We start from the raw sequence: 18,559 nt of genomic DNA, 5'->3' as shown, positions 1-18,559 counted from the left end.
TCTCCAACAGAATCCCAGTTGTTTAACAATTAGAAAACCCTAGTTAAAAATCAGTAGCTTTTTGGAGATTCAATATGGTAACATAGACAAACTGAAGTATGTTTTGTTTGATTGTTCTTTGTATAGAAACAGCTGATTCATGTCTAAAGATATCATCTCAGTGACTACATATCCTTAAACTTAATCACCTTCGTTTAAAATACTTACCCTGGTGTGTCGATGTAGTTTATATACGTTTCAATAAAGTTCAACCAATCATGTAGCAAAAAGTACTCTCCCTACGTTAATGAAACTCCATATTTTTTTACGGGTAAAAAATCTCTATTATGAACGGTTTGGATTTAGTTTGACTACTTTGTAAGCAAAATACAGAAATATACCCAAAAATTTACATCTGTTAAAACTTACGTATCCTTGAATCGCACACGGACTAACCTTTATTTTTTTGTGTGCAAATAACGAACCAATTTATAATTTTACCTCCTACAAAAACTACGATTTATAAACACCCACATCGCATATAGCGCAAGGCCGCGACCACCCCTGCTCTATGAGATCATCACTCCGTTATAAATCAGTTTGAAATCCTTTGTACAGCAGCGCATGAGCACGGTAGGCGGCGCGAGGGACAATACCAGCGCATAAATAAGCCCCCACAGCCACCGCCACCGCCGCATAACATTTGACTTTGTGAAGGTAATGAGCGGATAGATACTCCTGGAGAGATATGTGCACTTCTGCACCACGGGAATAACATGTTGGCGTCAATATGTTCACTGGATGTGTTTGAATTCAACTGCTTCTCGAAGTTGATATTTGGTTGACACTTTACAGTTACTTAACACGTATGATGGAGACTAATTCTAAAAATTAATTACAGAGATTTTTAAGGTCATACGGTATACTTGGTTATGTACACAAGCCTGTACAAATGGTCTTATACAGTTTTTTTTTCCTACGGAAGGGGATGAAATGAAAAACATTCTTAAAAGCAAGGGTCAAAATAAGGGCCAAGCGAATTAGACTCAGAACTTAACGCTTAATTTGTCAAAGGCTTTTTAAATGGACCACACAGATGTTCGGTACGTTTACATAGCTCGCGTTCGAGCTTGAAAATTGTGGAAAGAATAGCGAATAACCGTTATCAAATCCATGTTCAATATATCAAAAAATCCTCTGGACATCTTTCTATTTTCGTCTAAACCACATTCAATTTGTCTTTAGTGCACCTTTCATTGTTTTCGCACAAACTGAACAAATTGTTACATTCCAACGCTCACTGCCACAACGATGTCAATTACGTCTCTGTGCCAAGTGTTCACTATTTAAGAGGCAGTGGCAGCGCTAAGCCTATTGGTGTAAATCTGCCCAAGTAAAGCTTGTTGCTGGCCACTATAACTCCCGGATTAACAGGGTACAAACCTGGAACTTGTAGTCTGCAGTCTTGTAACTAACCACTTGTTAGGCGTTATTCACTATTCCCGCTTGTAATCCTCGGCTTGTAGCGTCTGTGCGGTAAAGACGTTGAATTTACGGTGTGGAAAATACAGATGTTTTGTTTTTATAGGTGACATCGGGGGCTTAGAAGTGTGCGATAAGAAATATATAACGTGGGATGTAAGTTGAAATATAAAGGAGTATGTTTTAGTGATGAAGAGGTGGAGTTCATGTTGGTTAAGATATAGATGTTAATTTTAGGTTAAATTTGAGTTTTTACAGTAAATACAAATACAAATATATTTATTATGAAAATTACAACAGCTTGGCCTCACCAAGTTTATAAAACTTGTCGGTGAGGTCCAATTGATACAATATAAGGCTACCAAACAAATAATTTACATTTTTTTTCTTTTTTGAACAACGATTTCTTAATGTACTATATTTCTACGGCGGTTTGTGGCAGGCACTTTAACTTAAAACAAAGTAGTTGGCAGCACACAAAAAAATCTAAATGTAGTGACATTTTACAAAGGTATGAAAATTTATTGTTATAAAACAGTTTTGTAATTTTAACATAGTTCAATCTGGAAAATTTAGTACATCTCATTTATAAACTTTTTAAGTTTACCTGTTTGGTAACCAAACAATTGTTTACCTAGTTGTCTTAAATTGCTTTAATACATGATTCGTCAATTAACCTTTCTCATTAACAAAACCCTCAAATATATTTCTGTAGTTTTATCACTAATTATAGTAAAATCGTGTCAAAATTCAATATCATTGAACCTATAGCCTAATTGTTTTGAAACAGTAGGCGATTGATTGAAAATAAGTATGTTAAAGGAAAACATAACTACAATTACGAACTAATTATTATATAAATGGCATCTACTTCAAACATTATTCCAAAGCAGTGCTGCGTTACATAGGATACAAAGTAACAGACTCAATTCCAACTTATCTAAATGTTTCCCCAGTACCGTCCCATACCCATATACACTCATGGTGTTATGGGGGTATAAACCGATAGATACAATATTGTAGTTATCTACAATGCTGTATCGAACCACACTTGATGGTGATTGGGGCAGTAAAACCCCACTCAGATAGTGCATTGCTAGTTACCCACTAGCAGTCGTAGATTGCTATGTATAGCTAGCCTGTAGCAGTCGTATATCGCTTGGAATTGCTAGCCATGTTGTTTCATGCCAATTGTTATCGTTGGACAATAAACAGGCTCAAAATGTGTTTGAAGTGGTTTTTGTGTACTTGAATGATTATAGTATAGCTTTTGTTGAAGGACGTTTTCCAATACATTGAAGTGTAACTCATGTGCAAGCCCCATACCTTTAATTGTTTTCTAGATAGGTCTACGGATAAATCTATCTATGGATCTACAGCTTATGATGCGCTCCGAACCACTAGGTCCGGTATTATCATATAGCTAAATTTATTGGTGATTGGCTGGATTTAAGCCTGGGCTTCTAAACAGATTTTTACGCTGATCACTAGACCGAAAAAGTCCGTATTTATGAACCACCCGAGTCCTTGCTTTCGCAGTTGCACACATTATATGCGAAAGGAAGATTATTAAAAGTAACTAGACAGTGGATGTGCGTGCCTATTAACAACGCTTGCTGCTAATAAGTATGTTCAGGTGTAAGGTAAGTAAATTGCTGCTTAGAGAATTTTTTATTTTAAGTTAAAAGTCTCAAGGTCAAAATCGACGGTTATTTTTCTGTCCATAACTTTTGGAATTTTAGACGCTTTCGTAAGGAAATGCTAAAAACTTTTTTTAAATTACAATCCTACGTCATCATTTTGATAGATAGTGTTATTATTTGATAGCCTAATGAAAAATGGCATATGTTTCCAGAAACTATCTCATTAGGAATTCAATCAGTGGCTTAAATATTTAAGGCGAGCCCCATAACCACTAGGCTACCCAGACAATTTGGTGGATTATCTTGAGTAGATTACTAAGCAGATATTTGCAAACAAACGATCCTTAGAACAAAAAAGACCTATCTAACTAATCAATTTAATCACAAACAAAGCTCACGCAAAAATAATACAAAACACATAACTCACTGAAACAGAACACTCCTACAAAACTGCCTAATTAATTTCGCTTCTTGAAAGCAATGCGTCTGAGAGTTGCCTCAGGATCTACTACCAGACCAGTATATCGATCACGACCGGCGCATTGAAATAGGAGGTCAAACCATGCAGATGAAACACAAATTGTCGGCGAACCCACAAAGACGAGAGTGGTATATATATCATCATGAGGTGTATTGTTTGCTATAGGAAACAGCCAAGACGCATGGGCTGGCGGGCGGCTTTGGGAGAGACAAGGTTTTAATGAGTGTTTCGAAATGTGTTAATTTAAGCGGTAAATCACGCGGTTCTGGATAATTGAGATGGAGACTTTTGAGTTTGCGAGTCTCGGCTTGACTTAATTAAGGTACCTGGTTGAATGTGGAAACTAAATTTGGGTTAGTGAGCTATAATTTTAATATTGGAAAGTACAAACATAGAGTAAACAACCCCTGATAGGGCTGGAATAGATCTTTGGAAAATATTGTGTAAGTAAGATAAAGGGTACATTATTACATATGGTAAACATATTTAGTACATCGTACTTTGAACTGAAACATTTTTTTATCGTCCAGTAAGGCTTGGGCTTTCTAATTTCTACTACTGCATATATATGTTACAATTTTACCTACTTTAAAATATTTCATCTGGATAAAATTATATTTTATAAACTGTTGGTTGTCCATTTATGTGTAGCCAAAATAGTAAAGGGCATTAAACTTACTCATGAAAGAGAGAGAGAAAATTGGACTTTCCAGCAACGTTAAGTACACTCACAATAGATAAACATATCATTAAGGCATTATTTTTATTTCTTCTCATTAAGATTTATATTATTTTTTTGGATTGCTACTTTAAAGTCCTAATACATTTCATAATTTTAAATATTATTTTTACTTAAACACTTTTAAATCGAATTTATTTCACTTAATTTATTCATTCACTCATTAATACGACTAACTAAAATGAGGATAAATACATTATAATGATCAAAAACAATAATAAAATGGAATAGCCTACCATAGTAAATAGACTACCATAATATATTATAAGTAAATAGCCTTGTGTAACTACATACATAACCAGCAGGTAACTAAATATTGTCTCATTACCGTCTGCAATTATTGACTACAATCAACTTGACCCCGAGAGAAAGGTCTAGCAGCTAACGATGATTGAATTCAGACCGATCTGGTTATAATCGCAATATTGGTATATAATGGGTGAGAGGCCTTCGCGCCTATACGTGCTTCGGTCTCGCGCAGCGTTCAAGTCTCTGAATTGCACTTTTACTATATTTGTGCCTTTTACGTTGGGGTTTGCATAATAATGTGGTTTGGTTCTAATAATAGGAGTCATTCTTGTAACCATATAAGTGTATTTGTGTTGCCACACGTATGGAATCCACTCCAGAATAGATTTATCATCTTTAGGGATCATCTTTTGGAAACTATTTATGCACTTTATATTATTCACTGTTTCAATGAATTTAAAATTTTTACTTAACCAAACATAATGATATTTTGAAACTACTACTTTTTTTCTGGAAACACAAGAAACTAGTCATTATCATTATTGTTTCGTTTAAAGGTATTTTGGTGTATTTAAGGTACATTTTCAATTGTTTTAGAATCACCACAATGACGCTTGTATTGATCTTAAAAGTGAGTTCTAAGAGTATGTATCTATCTTAGCAAATATAAAAAAAGGTTTCATTCTGGATACACATTGCATTTATTTTATGTGGCAACTTTTCATATTTGAAGTTTGCTGAAATACTATCACTTACCAATATTGTTAAGCCATACTCATTTCTCAACATGCATAATTGTATATATGCCTAGAAACACTTTTGCCAGCTAAACTCTGTTGATCTTTCGCCCCTCCCCTCCCCTGAGCAGCTCTGTAAACCCATCAATTAGCAATGGGATTTACCTGTGTGATAATACAGTTACTCGATTGTTCGGTGCCCACCTATCTTGGCAATAATATAGATGAATATCTCGTGCAAGAGGAACTCTCTATATATTGGATAACTTTCTAGAGTAAAAGAAAACCACGATTCCACCATCGACAAATATAAATCTTCACTTGACTTATCCTACGTTACTGCACCGATTGACCGCGTCTTTTGCTCTAAAATTTATGTACATTTATCTGAATTACTCTATTTTCATCTGCATCGCTTTACATTAATCTACATCTCTTCTCGCATTGCGAAGGTCCTGCAAAGTGATTGAATAAACAATCAGTGCCATGGGATCTTCTGCCGCTAGCTTACTGTTCGTAAACCATTGAATTTAAGTGGAGAGGTGCTAACGCCAATGTTTATGTTTGTTGGTGTTGGTCTCATTAAAAGATGATATTCAATTTAAAGCATCTACTTAGATTATTAATTTTGATTTGAATGTTGTGTGTTGTGTGTTAGTAGGTATAAACATTATCACGTGTAGTTAAAGTTGAACGAAATAGAGGATTGGTTGTATTGAAAATACTTTATATTTAAGACGCTTTACTGAAATAATATGCATCATAGTCCCTAACAGATGTATGGCCCTTATGGATCAGATGTTGACAGTCATACTTATCATTCTCATAAAGAGGAAATCACATATCTAGAATGGTCTTAAGATATGTCATATATCATATTTCGATACTCATTTTACAGCCTATTTCTCCTTAAAAGTCTTATCATATCGGTCTTATCATGAAATAATGCAAGCTCTAAATATCCAATGGTCAGATATCAGTGTTATAGCTTATCTATTGGCAATGTTACCTTACCAGTCTTTGTACGAAATGCAGGCTTTGAATATCCAGATTATCTTTTAGTAGCAGTTGTATATTTGAGCGATTTTCCCTATAGGGAAGTAGCTATTACCGTAGGTGGCACGGTAAGACCTAGGCCCTTTTTTTTGTAAGACCGATTTACTTTTTAAATTTTGATGTCCAAAGAGGCCAAAAACTCCATTAGTTAAAAATGTGTGTGTGTGTCCGTGAACGAGATAGCTTGAGTAATTGTTTTCCGATTTTGATGAAATTTGGCTTGAAGGTGTAGGGTGGGATAAACTCGAAGGAGTTCGCGATTCAGCATAATCGGAATGTGGGAACGGGATTTTATAGGATAAAAATCGGATTTGCCCATTTTCAACCCTCAAAAGATATAATTTTCCTATTTCTTTCCAAACTATCAGAGCTTAAAAACCAATAATTTAGTACATTGAGGTGTTTTTGAACAATTACGGAGAAAATCCAAAAAGTTTGTAAAACTTGGAATTCCCATGTTTTTCTAAGGGAGAACAAGTAAACTGTTGTACTTTGCTTGTTTATCAATACATGCTGATAACACTTGGCAATTTCATTTAGTTTATACTAAGCCACTAATATTTTACTAAAACACACTTCATTACCATCACTATAGCAGCAAACCTAGGTACTCATTAAACCTAATGTTATTAAAATAGATTTAAGTTAAAATCAATTCAGGAAAATTGAAATTCGTTTAGTCTACAGGTTTGCTGTGGCAGAGGTAATTAGTTTTACCTTATCATGATGTGTTACTCTAGGCTCTAGATATCCGGTGGTCGGCTACCTTCAGCCTAACGACTAACGGGTACCGGAGGGCAACTAAACTCGTAATTCTATTATTTATGTGCCCCATATTTTTACAGCCTATAAAGTCCTTTGGTGTAGGAGTACTGCGCGTTGATTTTGTCGCTGCAATAAAGTAGTAAATATTACGTACTAGCTCAAGGCGAGTGTGGCTGCTGTTATGATATAAGTTACTACCCGCATAGGTCGATCAATTCATCAAACCGTTGAGTTATAGAGGTATAAATTGGTGAAAATGGGGTAAATGTCGTTAAAATGAAGAAAGTAGTCTTAGTAGAGGTTTCAGATTGTGGTTGGAATGGAGGTGATGTATATATAATGAGAAATACATGTGGGATATTTTCCACTGGTTTAAAACCAGGTACCTATTTTACCTATTTTAAAATTTGTTTATAGTTTTAATAATTTTGTATACATAGAGTAATATCCTATTAACCATTAAGAGTCAAAATTAGAGCAGCATTTTGGCACTTGTCTTTTCTAAATAGCTTATATTTTCGCGCAAGTAGCCTACAGTCTGCGACATGTCTACTAAGTCCCGTTCTAAAAAAAACGACTTAAACGACTCCACTATTTACAAATCCCAGCAACACGCAAGAGACTTCAACGCTCGGTATGACCGAAGCATTACACTATCTATTTATTTATTTATTTATTTACTACTATTTACTATTTATTTACTTACTATCAACGTATAGGTGAGGCAGCATTTTAACTTATAACTAACTAATATTGGCATCAATACGACAACAAGAGTGTAATCACCGGTAGGTGGGTTTCACCTCCGACCTCTCCACAATTGATTGTATAGCAAGTTTAATGAGTCCGCGGCATAACAGTACGTACTACGTACTGGTAAAGGTATTGCCGCAAGCCTAGTGTGCGTGGAGCTGCAAACAGTAAATTCATTATTATTATTTATATCGGGTTACTACGTAAAGGTATTATTGTGTTGGGTGTATTTCCACGTGGCTGAAGAGGCTGAAGTATTGTATTACTGTATTTGATGACTGATAACTAATGATACATCTTTGTGCTTGTGGTCTTCCGCAAAAACCTACATGCATGCAATTTGATAGAAATTATTTCAGAGAAACGCATTCCTGAAGATATCTTGTATTTGTCTTGTGTTTTCTTGTATTTGTCTTAAGTTAACCTTGAGAAGAGTAAAACTGTTTAGATGTCCGCTGAAGTTATTGAAGAGTACAAGTTCATAAGAACACAGCACAAATCAATCTATAGACAAACGTTAACAAAGATTGACATTATTATCTGAAGGGTTTTAAAAATTATTTGACGTCTGACGTATGATACTGTATATTTTGACGAGAATTAAAAATTTGGTTAGGAATAAAGGAAACAGTTTAACGAATCGGAAGTCAATTGTGAACCTTTTTAATAACGCAAAATTACGACTGTTAAGTGCAAATACACCGATGATTTAATTTTATTGGCTACGGAGAGTGGAATGTATTGGGTTTTTCATTAAGTAAACTGGACTTAATAATTTTTACCTAATATTTATACTGAACCTAAAAACTGCTATAGTTTTTAGCTCTATGATTGATTATAAGACTTAGTGTATTTTGTTATTAATCGATTTTAGCAACCCCTCATTCCGGGCCCGGGGATAATATTGAGCTAAATTAAGTCTTGAATAAATAAAATTAAATTGGTCCTATCTAATGGGCATAAATCTTCTTTGAAAAGACTTCATTTTCTACCGGGAAATAGGTCAAAATTTAATAAACTAAAGGATCTAAACGGGTATTTTTTATTTCCCCATTGTAAATTGATCTGGTCCACGTAGAAACGGTATACTAGATTACTTTGATACAACACGAGTATCTGTGGAGAATGTATTGTATATTTATTACTAGCAATCATCATTTAAAACATAGGCATACAATGCATCTTGTTCTGCAATATTGTATCTCTATCTTTGAGTTTATGCCTCAATAACCTTCGGTATGTAGGTCCGCATTGAAACCCGACCATTCAACAGATAAGCTTAAAGAGAGGATCTGGTTATAATGGTTATAGTGGTTCGTTTTAATATTAATGCACTCATGTAATCGTGCTTTATAATTGGTCTTTAATAGTTCGTTGAGCCAACGGTACGGCTATTAGTATTTGGAAAAGAAAGGTTATACTCGGTTTTTCTGCCACTATATAGAGTTGTTTTATTATATTTAAATTATTCAGATAGGATCAAACTGGCAGTGGAAGAGAATATTTTAAAATTATGTCACCTGTTAATGAAGAAGACAAAGTCCTAGATCATCCTAAGTGGAATCAACACCACCTTGAAGCTTTAGCGACTTTTTATAACATGTTTTATAGTTCGGTAAATACCCTTATATTTTATGTACTTGCGATAGGTTGAGAAAAAAATCTTTTATGTTATTTTACTAAAAATAGGTAAGACCTAACCTAACCTATCTTATTCATGAGTGTTGGCTCATTTACAAACAACTGCTATTAACTTGTTATCTATGTAAAATGATGTAATATAATTGCCATAGTTAAGACGTTGACAAGTAAAGAATATTTAATACTATTGAAAAAAAATTGCTAACCCATTGTATTTAACCTAACCAGATATATTATACCCTAACATAACCTATTCAATGCGAACGGAAAGAACATTCAATGTATGTTACTAATTTTAAGAGTAATCTACCTTCTTTCTTTGTAAGGTTGTATATCACATATATGTTCAAGTATTTGTTAAAACTAATCATGTAAATGTGGTTCCTAAGAAATAAAATCTGCAAAGATATTCTACACGATAAGTGTTAAATAATGGAAATCAAAACTGACCTATGCTAAGAATGTTGATGCTTCATAATCCACTTCAAATAACCGTTGCATTGAACCGTTGTGATTCATATTTTGACACTCTACACCACATCTACATTATGGATCGAAATCTTGGTGCGAAATCAAGAAATATCATAACAGCTAGTGATGATGAAACGTCAAATGCCAAAGTTGACCAAAGCTATTGGCACGTATACGAAGGCTGTGTTTATTACAACAGAAAATAGATTGAAGTAACTATCAACCTTCTCGTTACAATCTGAGGCTGATCGAAAATTCAGGCGGTCTTAAATCAAATTGATCAGCTTATCGAGGTAAACGAAATGGAAGAATTCAGCTTAATTGAATATTTTCAACAACTAAATAAACTGGTTAAGGTAGTTTTATTGTTTAGGTTAATACTCTTTTGTTATTAAATATTTTGTTATTTGAAATATTTTGTTATTAAATACAATAATAATATCTAAGTTCTTACCGTCAACGCAATCAGGAGTAATATTCCACTACGGCCGTTTCGGAGATGACTCCATCGTCAGGTGCGTAGTGGTACACTAAACTATAATCTTGTCACATTTAACACGAGTTTTCTTCATTTGCATTGCGTCATGGGGTGAATAAATAATACACATATATGTACAGGAACGTATACACGAAAACACGAATACACGAAAACATTTAGAGCACGTGCACGGCTTGAAAACTGACGACCGAATATAATATTAAATACAAGAATATAATATTAAATACAATTTTATTCCGTAAAAAGATGGGTTTATGTTAGGAAACCAGAGATAAATTGTGTCTTTCAGTAAATGCTAATATTGTAGAATGTTTAATTGTGAAACATTAATTTGGATTCACTTAATAATTTAAAGTCGAGTTTAATTAGATTAAATAATAAACATAAGAAAATGGTTTGCTAAAATTAATACGTATGCACCACATACGAACTTATAATAATATTTTACTAGGAAACGTGTATTTTAATAAACTTGGTCAGTTATACTTTTGATGTTTAACAATTCTTTAAGTGTTTCTAGTGGATACTGGTCTTATCATTAACAGATTGTATGAGGTAAGCGATGGTTTAAACACTCTCGGTGAATAACGATTAAATATTTAAACGCTCTGTTGAAAATATATTTCACTAACCAAAACGAAACCATATCAAAACAAACTCCATATCTCATCTCGCAATCCCCAACAAAGCACAAAGACAAACATGGAATTTCAAACGAGGAGCTTCGGGGTAACCAAAAACATTACGGGAAAATAATTCTTCTTATCACTAAATCGGATCAGATACCCACCTAAATGGCCCTTAACCATTATGCCAAGGCCCAAGGCCTCCTTTATTAAGTTGTTGCCAAAACGATAGACATCAAGAAGTTTTATGGCGGATAGAATAACGCTGGTGTGCCGTTCACAAAATTACCATTTTAAATTTGTCCAAGATAGTGATTATCCTTAGGTTATTTATTGCTACACGTTTGTGTCGATTTCTCCGCGATTATTGCCTTCCACGGACGTCCTGTATTTAACTATCGTCGCCGGTTTAAAGCGATTCAGTCGACTTTTAAAGCTTGCTGTTAATGAGAGCAATTGACTGTTTCCAGAATACGTGATTAAGTCGTAACCGGAGTAAAAATTGGCGGTAATTCAAAGATGTTTACAGTCGTCCCGTTTGTAGTAGTTCTTCTTCCTTTGGTGTTCTAATTTACGGTATACGAAAGATACTTACAAATGTACAGCCCTCAGTGATCACTTGAAGACTCACTTGATGTATGGAAAGGTTTGCATAGGTACTACTGTTTAATTATTATTATTTATAAAACGTTGAAATTACCTAAAAAAATCTATTTGTAGAGAATATTCCATCCCCTGGTAGGCTAATATAGCCAAACAGTAAGACACAAACAGTTCAATCTATCTAGAATACGGGAGAAACTCTGATCAGTAATAGAGAATAAGAAATTCGTCCTCAAGGCACTCAAACGTCGAAATTATGAAATAAACTTCAACTTTTTCTTATTACGCGCAACACTAAGCGTTGGACTTAAGTGAAAGACAGCTTAAAAGTCGTAAAATGCTATATTATGAATTTAGTGTTTTAGATGTCTTTTGAACCACATGTATAAAAAATTAGCCTTGCGTAAAGATGGTTTAAAGCTTTAAAAAAGGTAAAATGTACTATTTGCTGGCTTATTACTGTCATAGGATTTTTTAGGAAATGGTCTGCATCAAAGCTACACAAGGCATCTTGCCAGATTCAACATTAATCTACCATTTTGAATTTAAATACGCCTAATTTTGTATGAATGTAGAATGTAGCATTATGCCTTGTGTAGCTTTGTTGACTACTTTGTTAACTGACTAACGTTAGCTGTTTCTTTAGCCAGGTTGTAAAAGTGTCCTCTTTTAAAAATTAAATTAAATATCTCAAATGTTACTTTATAATTTTCCAGTATATATTTTTGAGTGTCCCAGAGTAAAGTGTTTCATATAATATTTCAATTCCCAAGTTAACGTTTTGGTCATATTTATAATACAAATTAACATGATGAATTGAGCCATCAGATAAATCACCGATTTATCTATCGAGTACGACACTTTTTGACCTAGCGAAACTTAAAGTACCACTTAATGTAAACTATATAGCGTGTTGTAACCTTAAAATTGAGTAAGTATACATCAAATAAATTGGCTCATCTACGTGACACTATAAAGAAAATTCTACACGAACTACATCAACTATTAAAGATCATAGCAATACCGTATAAGACACTGATAAAGGTCTATAATGTGTTCTAAGCTTTAATTACCTCCATGGTGGCTGGTAGATACCGGCGCTTCAGGCTAGTAGTAGACGGTAGTCGATAATGGAAGTTATAAGCCCTCATTGTCCTCACTAATTAAAAGTGTAAAGGATAGATAAACTAATTAAAACATCAATACACCGCACATTGTGTGCTCCAAGCACTTGTTTGGGCTGATGAGTGATGCTTGTTGTGCTTTGGGAATGTTTGCGTGGTTTAAGTGTACTTTTTATGATTTGTTGAAGCTGCGAATGTGGTATTTCGGTTTATTTGGTTTTCCATTTAGTTTTTTTAAACACAGAGACCAAACAAGAAACTCAATACAAAATTATAAGTCTATATTCATGTCCAAAAACTAGTATTTGGAATGAGCAAAATTTGTAAATTGTATTTTGATAGTTTATTACATTGAAGTACATTAAATATCTTTCATCTCGACATTTTACTACAACTTAGATGGATTTGGAACTGTCTCGTCATTCTATCACGTAGAAAACTGTCCCGCCGATCACATAATCTCAATCACAGCCTACATGACAGAAGTCTCCAATCTCTAACCACTAGCCCGACCAAGCCTCATATTACTCATGCCGTAATATTCATTATATTAGACAGTAGCTCATTGTTGAAACTGAAACCCTGACCCTCGCTCCCACCGGGGTCAAAATCAGAGTGACAGTCAAGGTTAGTACTTAATACTGTTTTTCACGACCATTATTGGATGGAATTGTTTTTTGATCGACCATTTTTATGGGGGTAATGACATACATTAGTTGTAAATTGATTACAAAAATTTCAGATTATTTTAAGTTATTTATTGGCAATGCTTGAAGTAGTGGACCTATAACTTGAATATAGATTGTGTTATAATGCTGAAATAAGTTCATTCTCTTTGGTTCGTATAAGCATAGACAAAAAGAATTAAATATAGACCGACAGCTGTGCTGCAGTTATCATAGGTTCTGGCGTCCACCGCTGGGAACGCCGTGTAGTTACGGCCAAGGCGCTCGTAACGGTGGTCGCCAGGACCTTTGCTAATCGCAGCACGGCTGACGGTCTATATTTAATTATTTTTGCCTATGGTATAAGTAAAAGTAAAGTCATTTTTAATGATAAACTTAAATAAAATATCTTTTAAATGTAATTTCACTTACGTAAGTCGTTCTTTCAGGAATTCGATCCATTCCTCCTGCACCAATTGGTTGTCTCGGTCCTGGTCAAAAAGTTGAAAAAGTCGAGACAAGATTTCCTGAAAAAGGAAGATATTGTTAACATTTTTAACTTACTGCTATAGAATAAGACTGTTTTGTTTAGAATAAGACTGTGTTTTTTTAGCTTAGTTTAGACTTTCTCTTTTTGTCAGGATAATTTGACCAAAACCAAAGAGTAACAACTAGGTATGGTTTTGAATGATCAAATATTAAATGATACAACGATGTTTGACGTAAATTGTGGTACTTGGTGCAAACACTCAGAGTGCAAATTCTTAACCAGTAAAATTGTAAAATTTAACAGCGAATTTTAAGCTTCGTTGTTTTTTTTGCAGTGCAGGTCATGTTAATTAGTTGCATCGTGTTAAATAACCATACCTGAACGTAATCATTACATAAATCAAAATGTATAATAAATACGATAAGTCTATGTATATGTTGTATACATATGATAAGTCTGATCCGATAAGTAAACTGAAATTAGGCCCATTTATTGAGAAATCTTACATTTTATATAGCACAGTGATCCCTAGTATCTCATATTACAACAAAAACACACTGTTGAATAGAAAATTAATTAAATTCCCCGTACCAGAACGAATCCTCAATAAGATATATGGATTTAATCATCGATGACACATTGCTGAATATAAAATTAATTACATGCCAAATTTAAGACCAATTACAAAAACCAACCATGCAAAACAACTTGAGAATTGCAATTTCGAATTGAGTAGCAATCAAAAGCCATAACAAGAAGCCTAGGTCGGAGATGGTATATTTCTATCTTGAAATGTTTCATATGAGTAATTGGTTGTAATAAGAAACCTGCCGTAGAAGTAATAGAAATGCCAGCTGGAAGGCAACAGAACATGTGTCTGTTGGCGGCAAGGCGGGAAGCAATGATGCAATCTGCAAGTGTTCATAACCTGCCTGGAGCTAATTTTTGGAGGGAATGTAGATTGAGCAAGAAATGTTGTTTAGCGATATCGTTTTTACGCCTTTTAGTTTCCGCCAGTAAGGGTAGGTTTAAAATCTGTTTATGTTAACTCTATCTTTTATCTGTTATATTAAGAAGAGGTAGTTTATGTATAACTGCGTTATTTTTCCAAGTAATACTAGTCAAGAAAGCATTCTACTGGAGATAACTACAGAGCTGAATGATCTGGATCATACATTTTGAACCCTGTTAACACATAGACATACTCATGCCAGTAAAAATTCCTGGACGTCTAACGTGTACTTATTTATGTCAAAGAAGAAACCGTCTAATGTTTAACTTTTATTGGTTTATGGTTCTAAGATTCCAAACATTGCACAATATCAAACGAATGGTAGAGTTTGAAGTTATCTTCTTTGTCTAAATAACTCATCATTAGTTTTATTCTGGTTAGATTGTCAGTTACTATGTTTTACATCATGTTGATAGAAACTTTCCCCCATAATCTCTTAAATAATTAACAGGATAACACGAGGAGTACATATTTTGAAGAACTAAAGGTGCTTATATTTGTTCTTTTGACCCACAATTATTGATTGTTGAAACTACGTTACTCTATTAGTACAGGTTATTAGCCTGTTATTAGTATAACAGGCTACAACTGTTTTGGGAAGCTTTGGGAAACTGTTACTTTTATTCTGATATGATCGGTCGTTGCCAAGCACGGTAGAGCTACTAATATATAATTTAAAAGGCCTTCCTCCTTTCTATAGGTAAATATCACCGACCTACTGTTGAATATGTATCCGAGCAGCGGTTAGGCAACTCCAACCGCGTACCTTGCTGTGGTTCAACCGCTCGAGGCACATCTGTGTGTGTGCGTATGTACGTGTACGTGTGTGTGAGTAGTGTGGGTGTAGAATATGTAAATATTATAACTGTTTTACAACCGTGCCCGCGGACCGAGCTCTTTGATCATTATGATCTCTACATAGTAAACTTCAATAGGCTGTGTTGTGTGGGGTATGACTATATTAAAACAAAAAGCTGTTGCTTTATGAGTGGTACATGTCTAACAACACTTCTTCTAGCTTTAGAGACCTTTGTAAAGTTTTGAACAGATAAACCTACATATTTAGGTAAGTACGACACCACTATTTAGTAGGTAGTCAGATCACATAGCTCAAGACTATTGGTTATTAGTGATAATTGAACATGGGTATCCAGGTCTGAAATATCATGCTCAAAGTAGATGGCCAGCCTTACCCTTACAACCATACCGTATTATTATATTCTTAATCCTCCTGTTAATTCTTAACATTTATTTAGTTAAACAATTTTTTTTCCCCTATGCCAGTGGCATTTAATGCTTTTAATGGACCGGGCTAACCCCTTCCCACGTTGGACGTAAAATTTTTATTTAAAATTCAAATCTATGATAAATCCATAAATTATTAGGACAAGTGAAATAAAAAAAACCCATAAAATAAAACTGTTTACCAAAAGCTTAATTAACAGTAATATACAGTATATTCATTACTAGAAATGGTAAAGAAATTTCACCCAAAATTAAAACACAGATAAGCGAAATAGTGGACTACTTTTACAGAATGGTCGATAAAGTACCCAACCGTCAAAATTATGCTAATTTCAAGTCCAATCTAAATATTGTTACATTGTTTAATCCAACAAAGACATGCTAGTCCTATAAACTACTTTTACCAGATTAAAATACAATACATTAATCAAACAGAAAAGAACCGATGTATTAAGTAAATGAACGATTTTACTATTTTAACCAAAAGTAAATCCTATTATTGAAAAAATACTAGTAAGTCAAAGTCAGAATTCATAATTCTAAATTCACTTATTAATGTAAACCTTTAACCAAAGTACCACCATTCTACAGGTAATTTACCCATGAACACAGTGATTGATAAAAATATCACCAACATATCAAACTTTACCAAAATCAACCCCAAAAACTACTACATGTACCATCAACTCCTGAACCATTAAGACAAATTGCTAGTCCACATTGCAACTGCACCATTAAAGTGAACCAAATAAAAATCTAAACGGGAGCACCCGTCTAGCTGGTAAGTTGTGACTCGACTTGGCGATATTTTTCGAAGGCTATACACATTGTGGGTAGGGTGCGGGAGGCACGATAGCCCCATGGGCCACCATACATTGCCGTTGTTTCACGATGTGGGCGGTACGTATGTAAATACCTGGTATTTGGCCCACCGCTCCAGGCCGGGGCCTTGTTAATCAGCTATTAATTCGGAAGCTGCGAGGCAAAGGCGAAAATGTGCTGTTGGGTTTTGGTAATGGGTAAAGGTGGAGTTTGGTTAGTGTGATTCAAAATTTGGACTCGTTGGTTGGGAGTTAACATTTGAACAAGAGATGTTAGGGGTTGCATGGGTCATACACAGATAGGAATGATTGTTTTAGCCCCAACTAGGTCTAATGTAGTGGTCGATCAAAATAGATTGCCATTGAAAGTAATTGCACTGGTAAATAAGCATTCCTTGGTTAGCTGTTGTATGTGTGTGTGCTAACAAAATCGTACTAGGCATTCCAAATTAAAAAAACTAAGATTAAAAATTATTCATTCAAAAAGTTAATAACATTTGTTGGCGCTCTTTATTTAGGCTTACTCTGTATTGGAGAAATGCATAAATCACTTTAATAGTATCTAGGTAGGTGGTTCTAATCTAAAAAAAAATGTTTAGTAGCTTTTTTATACTTCGAAATTGCACCCGTACATTCTTGATCATTGGGCTTGCAATAAATCTAAGACTAAGACAACAGACTAAAAAAACAGCTAATTTGATTAAGTAACAGAGCTATTAAGATGATCTCTCTCCATTCTATGTCTGCCCTACATTCATGTTAATTTTGAACTACTCATATTTGTATGTATTTATTTCTTAATGTTAAAATCCACCAATGATCTTTGATACTTTACTTATATCAAACACAAGTAGGTACCACGCCATGGCGCAGTCGGTTAAGATTGTATTAAGCATGGTATTTAGCATGGGTATACTAAATACTCAGCAATAGATTTTAACAAACCTGATGTTCTAAGTCTAGAAGGCAACTTATAAATATAATTTCAAACAGTTTTCAAATCAAACTAAACTCATATGTATTTACTTTTTACAATATTAAAGGCATTTAAAAGCCCAAATATCTTCATCAGCAACTCCTGATAATGAAGCTGCCCTCTGCCACTGAGCAACGCCGGGCTATCTCACAAGGCTATCTAGAAAGGTTGATCTCACTAAGGAATGTTATTAGGGAGGAATGTCAAAGCAAGATGTCGGGGAAATGTGAGTGCAGCTATTGTCTTCAGATCAGCATGTGGAATATGTAGGAATGACATGTTAATGGATGTGATACCTGTAGAACTCGTGCTGGAAGTTCATGTTTGTGATAGGACGTTTGTTGCGAGCGAGTGGCTCGAAATCGAGTATAGTCGTGAGTGACAAATGTATATGGACTTTTGCGCTTTGAGATTTTATATTTTGGACTTCTCATTGTGTGATATATTTTTTTCACCGTAGCTTAAGTGAATTCTTGGGTTGCCCTATTCTTCTTCTAATTTC

At 34.3% G+C, this 18,559-nt stretch overlaps 1 protein-coding gene across 1 annotated transcript in view; it reads right to left on the bottom strand.

The window, feature by feature from the left end:
* The window catches only part of LOC128996752 (NADPH oxidase 5), a 172,119-nt gene that overhangs the window by 52,968 nt on the left and 100,592 nt on the right, over nt 1-18,559 (bottom strand). The window contains exon 3 of the mRNA XM_054422204.1: nt 13,946-14,040. Coding sequence (XP_054278179.1) covers nt 13,946-14,040 — 95 coding nt within the window. The remainder of the gene's footprint in view (nt 1-13,945; nt 14,041-18,559) is intronic.

This window comes from Macrosteles quadrilineatus, unplaced genomic scaffold (genome assembly GCF_028750875.1).
Source record: "Macrosteles quadrilineatus isolate MER2022 unplaced genomic scaffold, UCM_ALF_1.0 Scaffold_6__1_contigs__length_79288215, whole genome shotgun sequence".
Taxonomy (NCBI): domain Eukaryota; kingdom Metazoa; phylum Arthropoda; class Insecta; order Hemiptera; family Cicadellidae; genus Macrosteles; species Macrosteles quadrilineatus.
The sequence above is the reverse complement of the archived record's forward strand: the minus strand, read 5'-3'. Positions and strand labels throughout refer to the sequence as shown.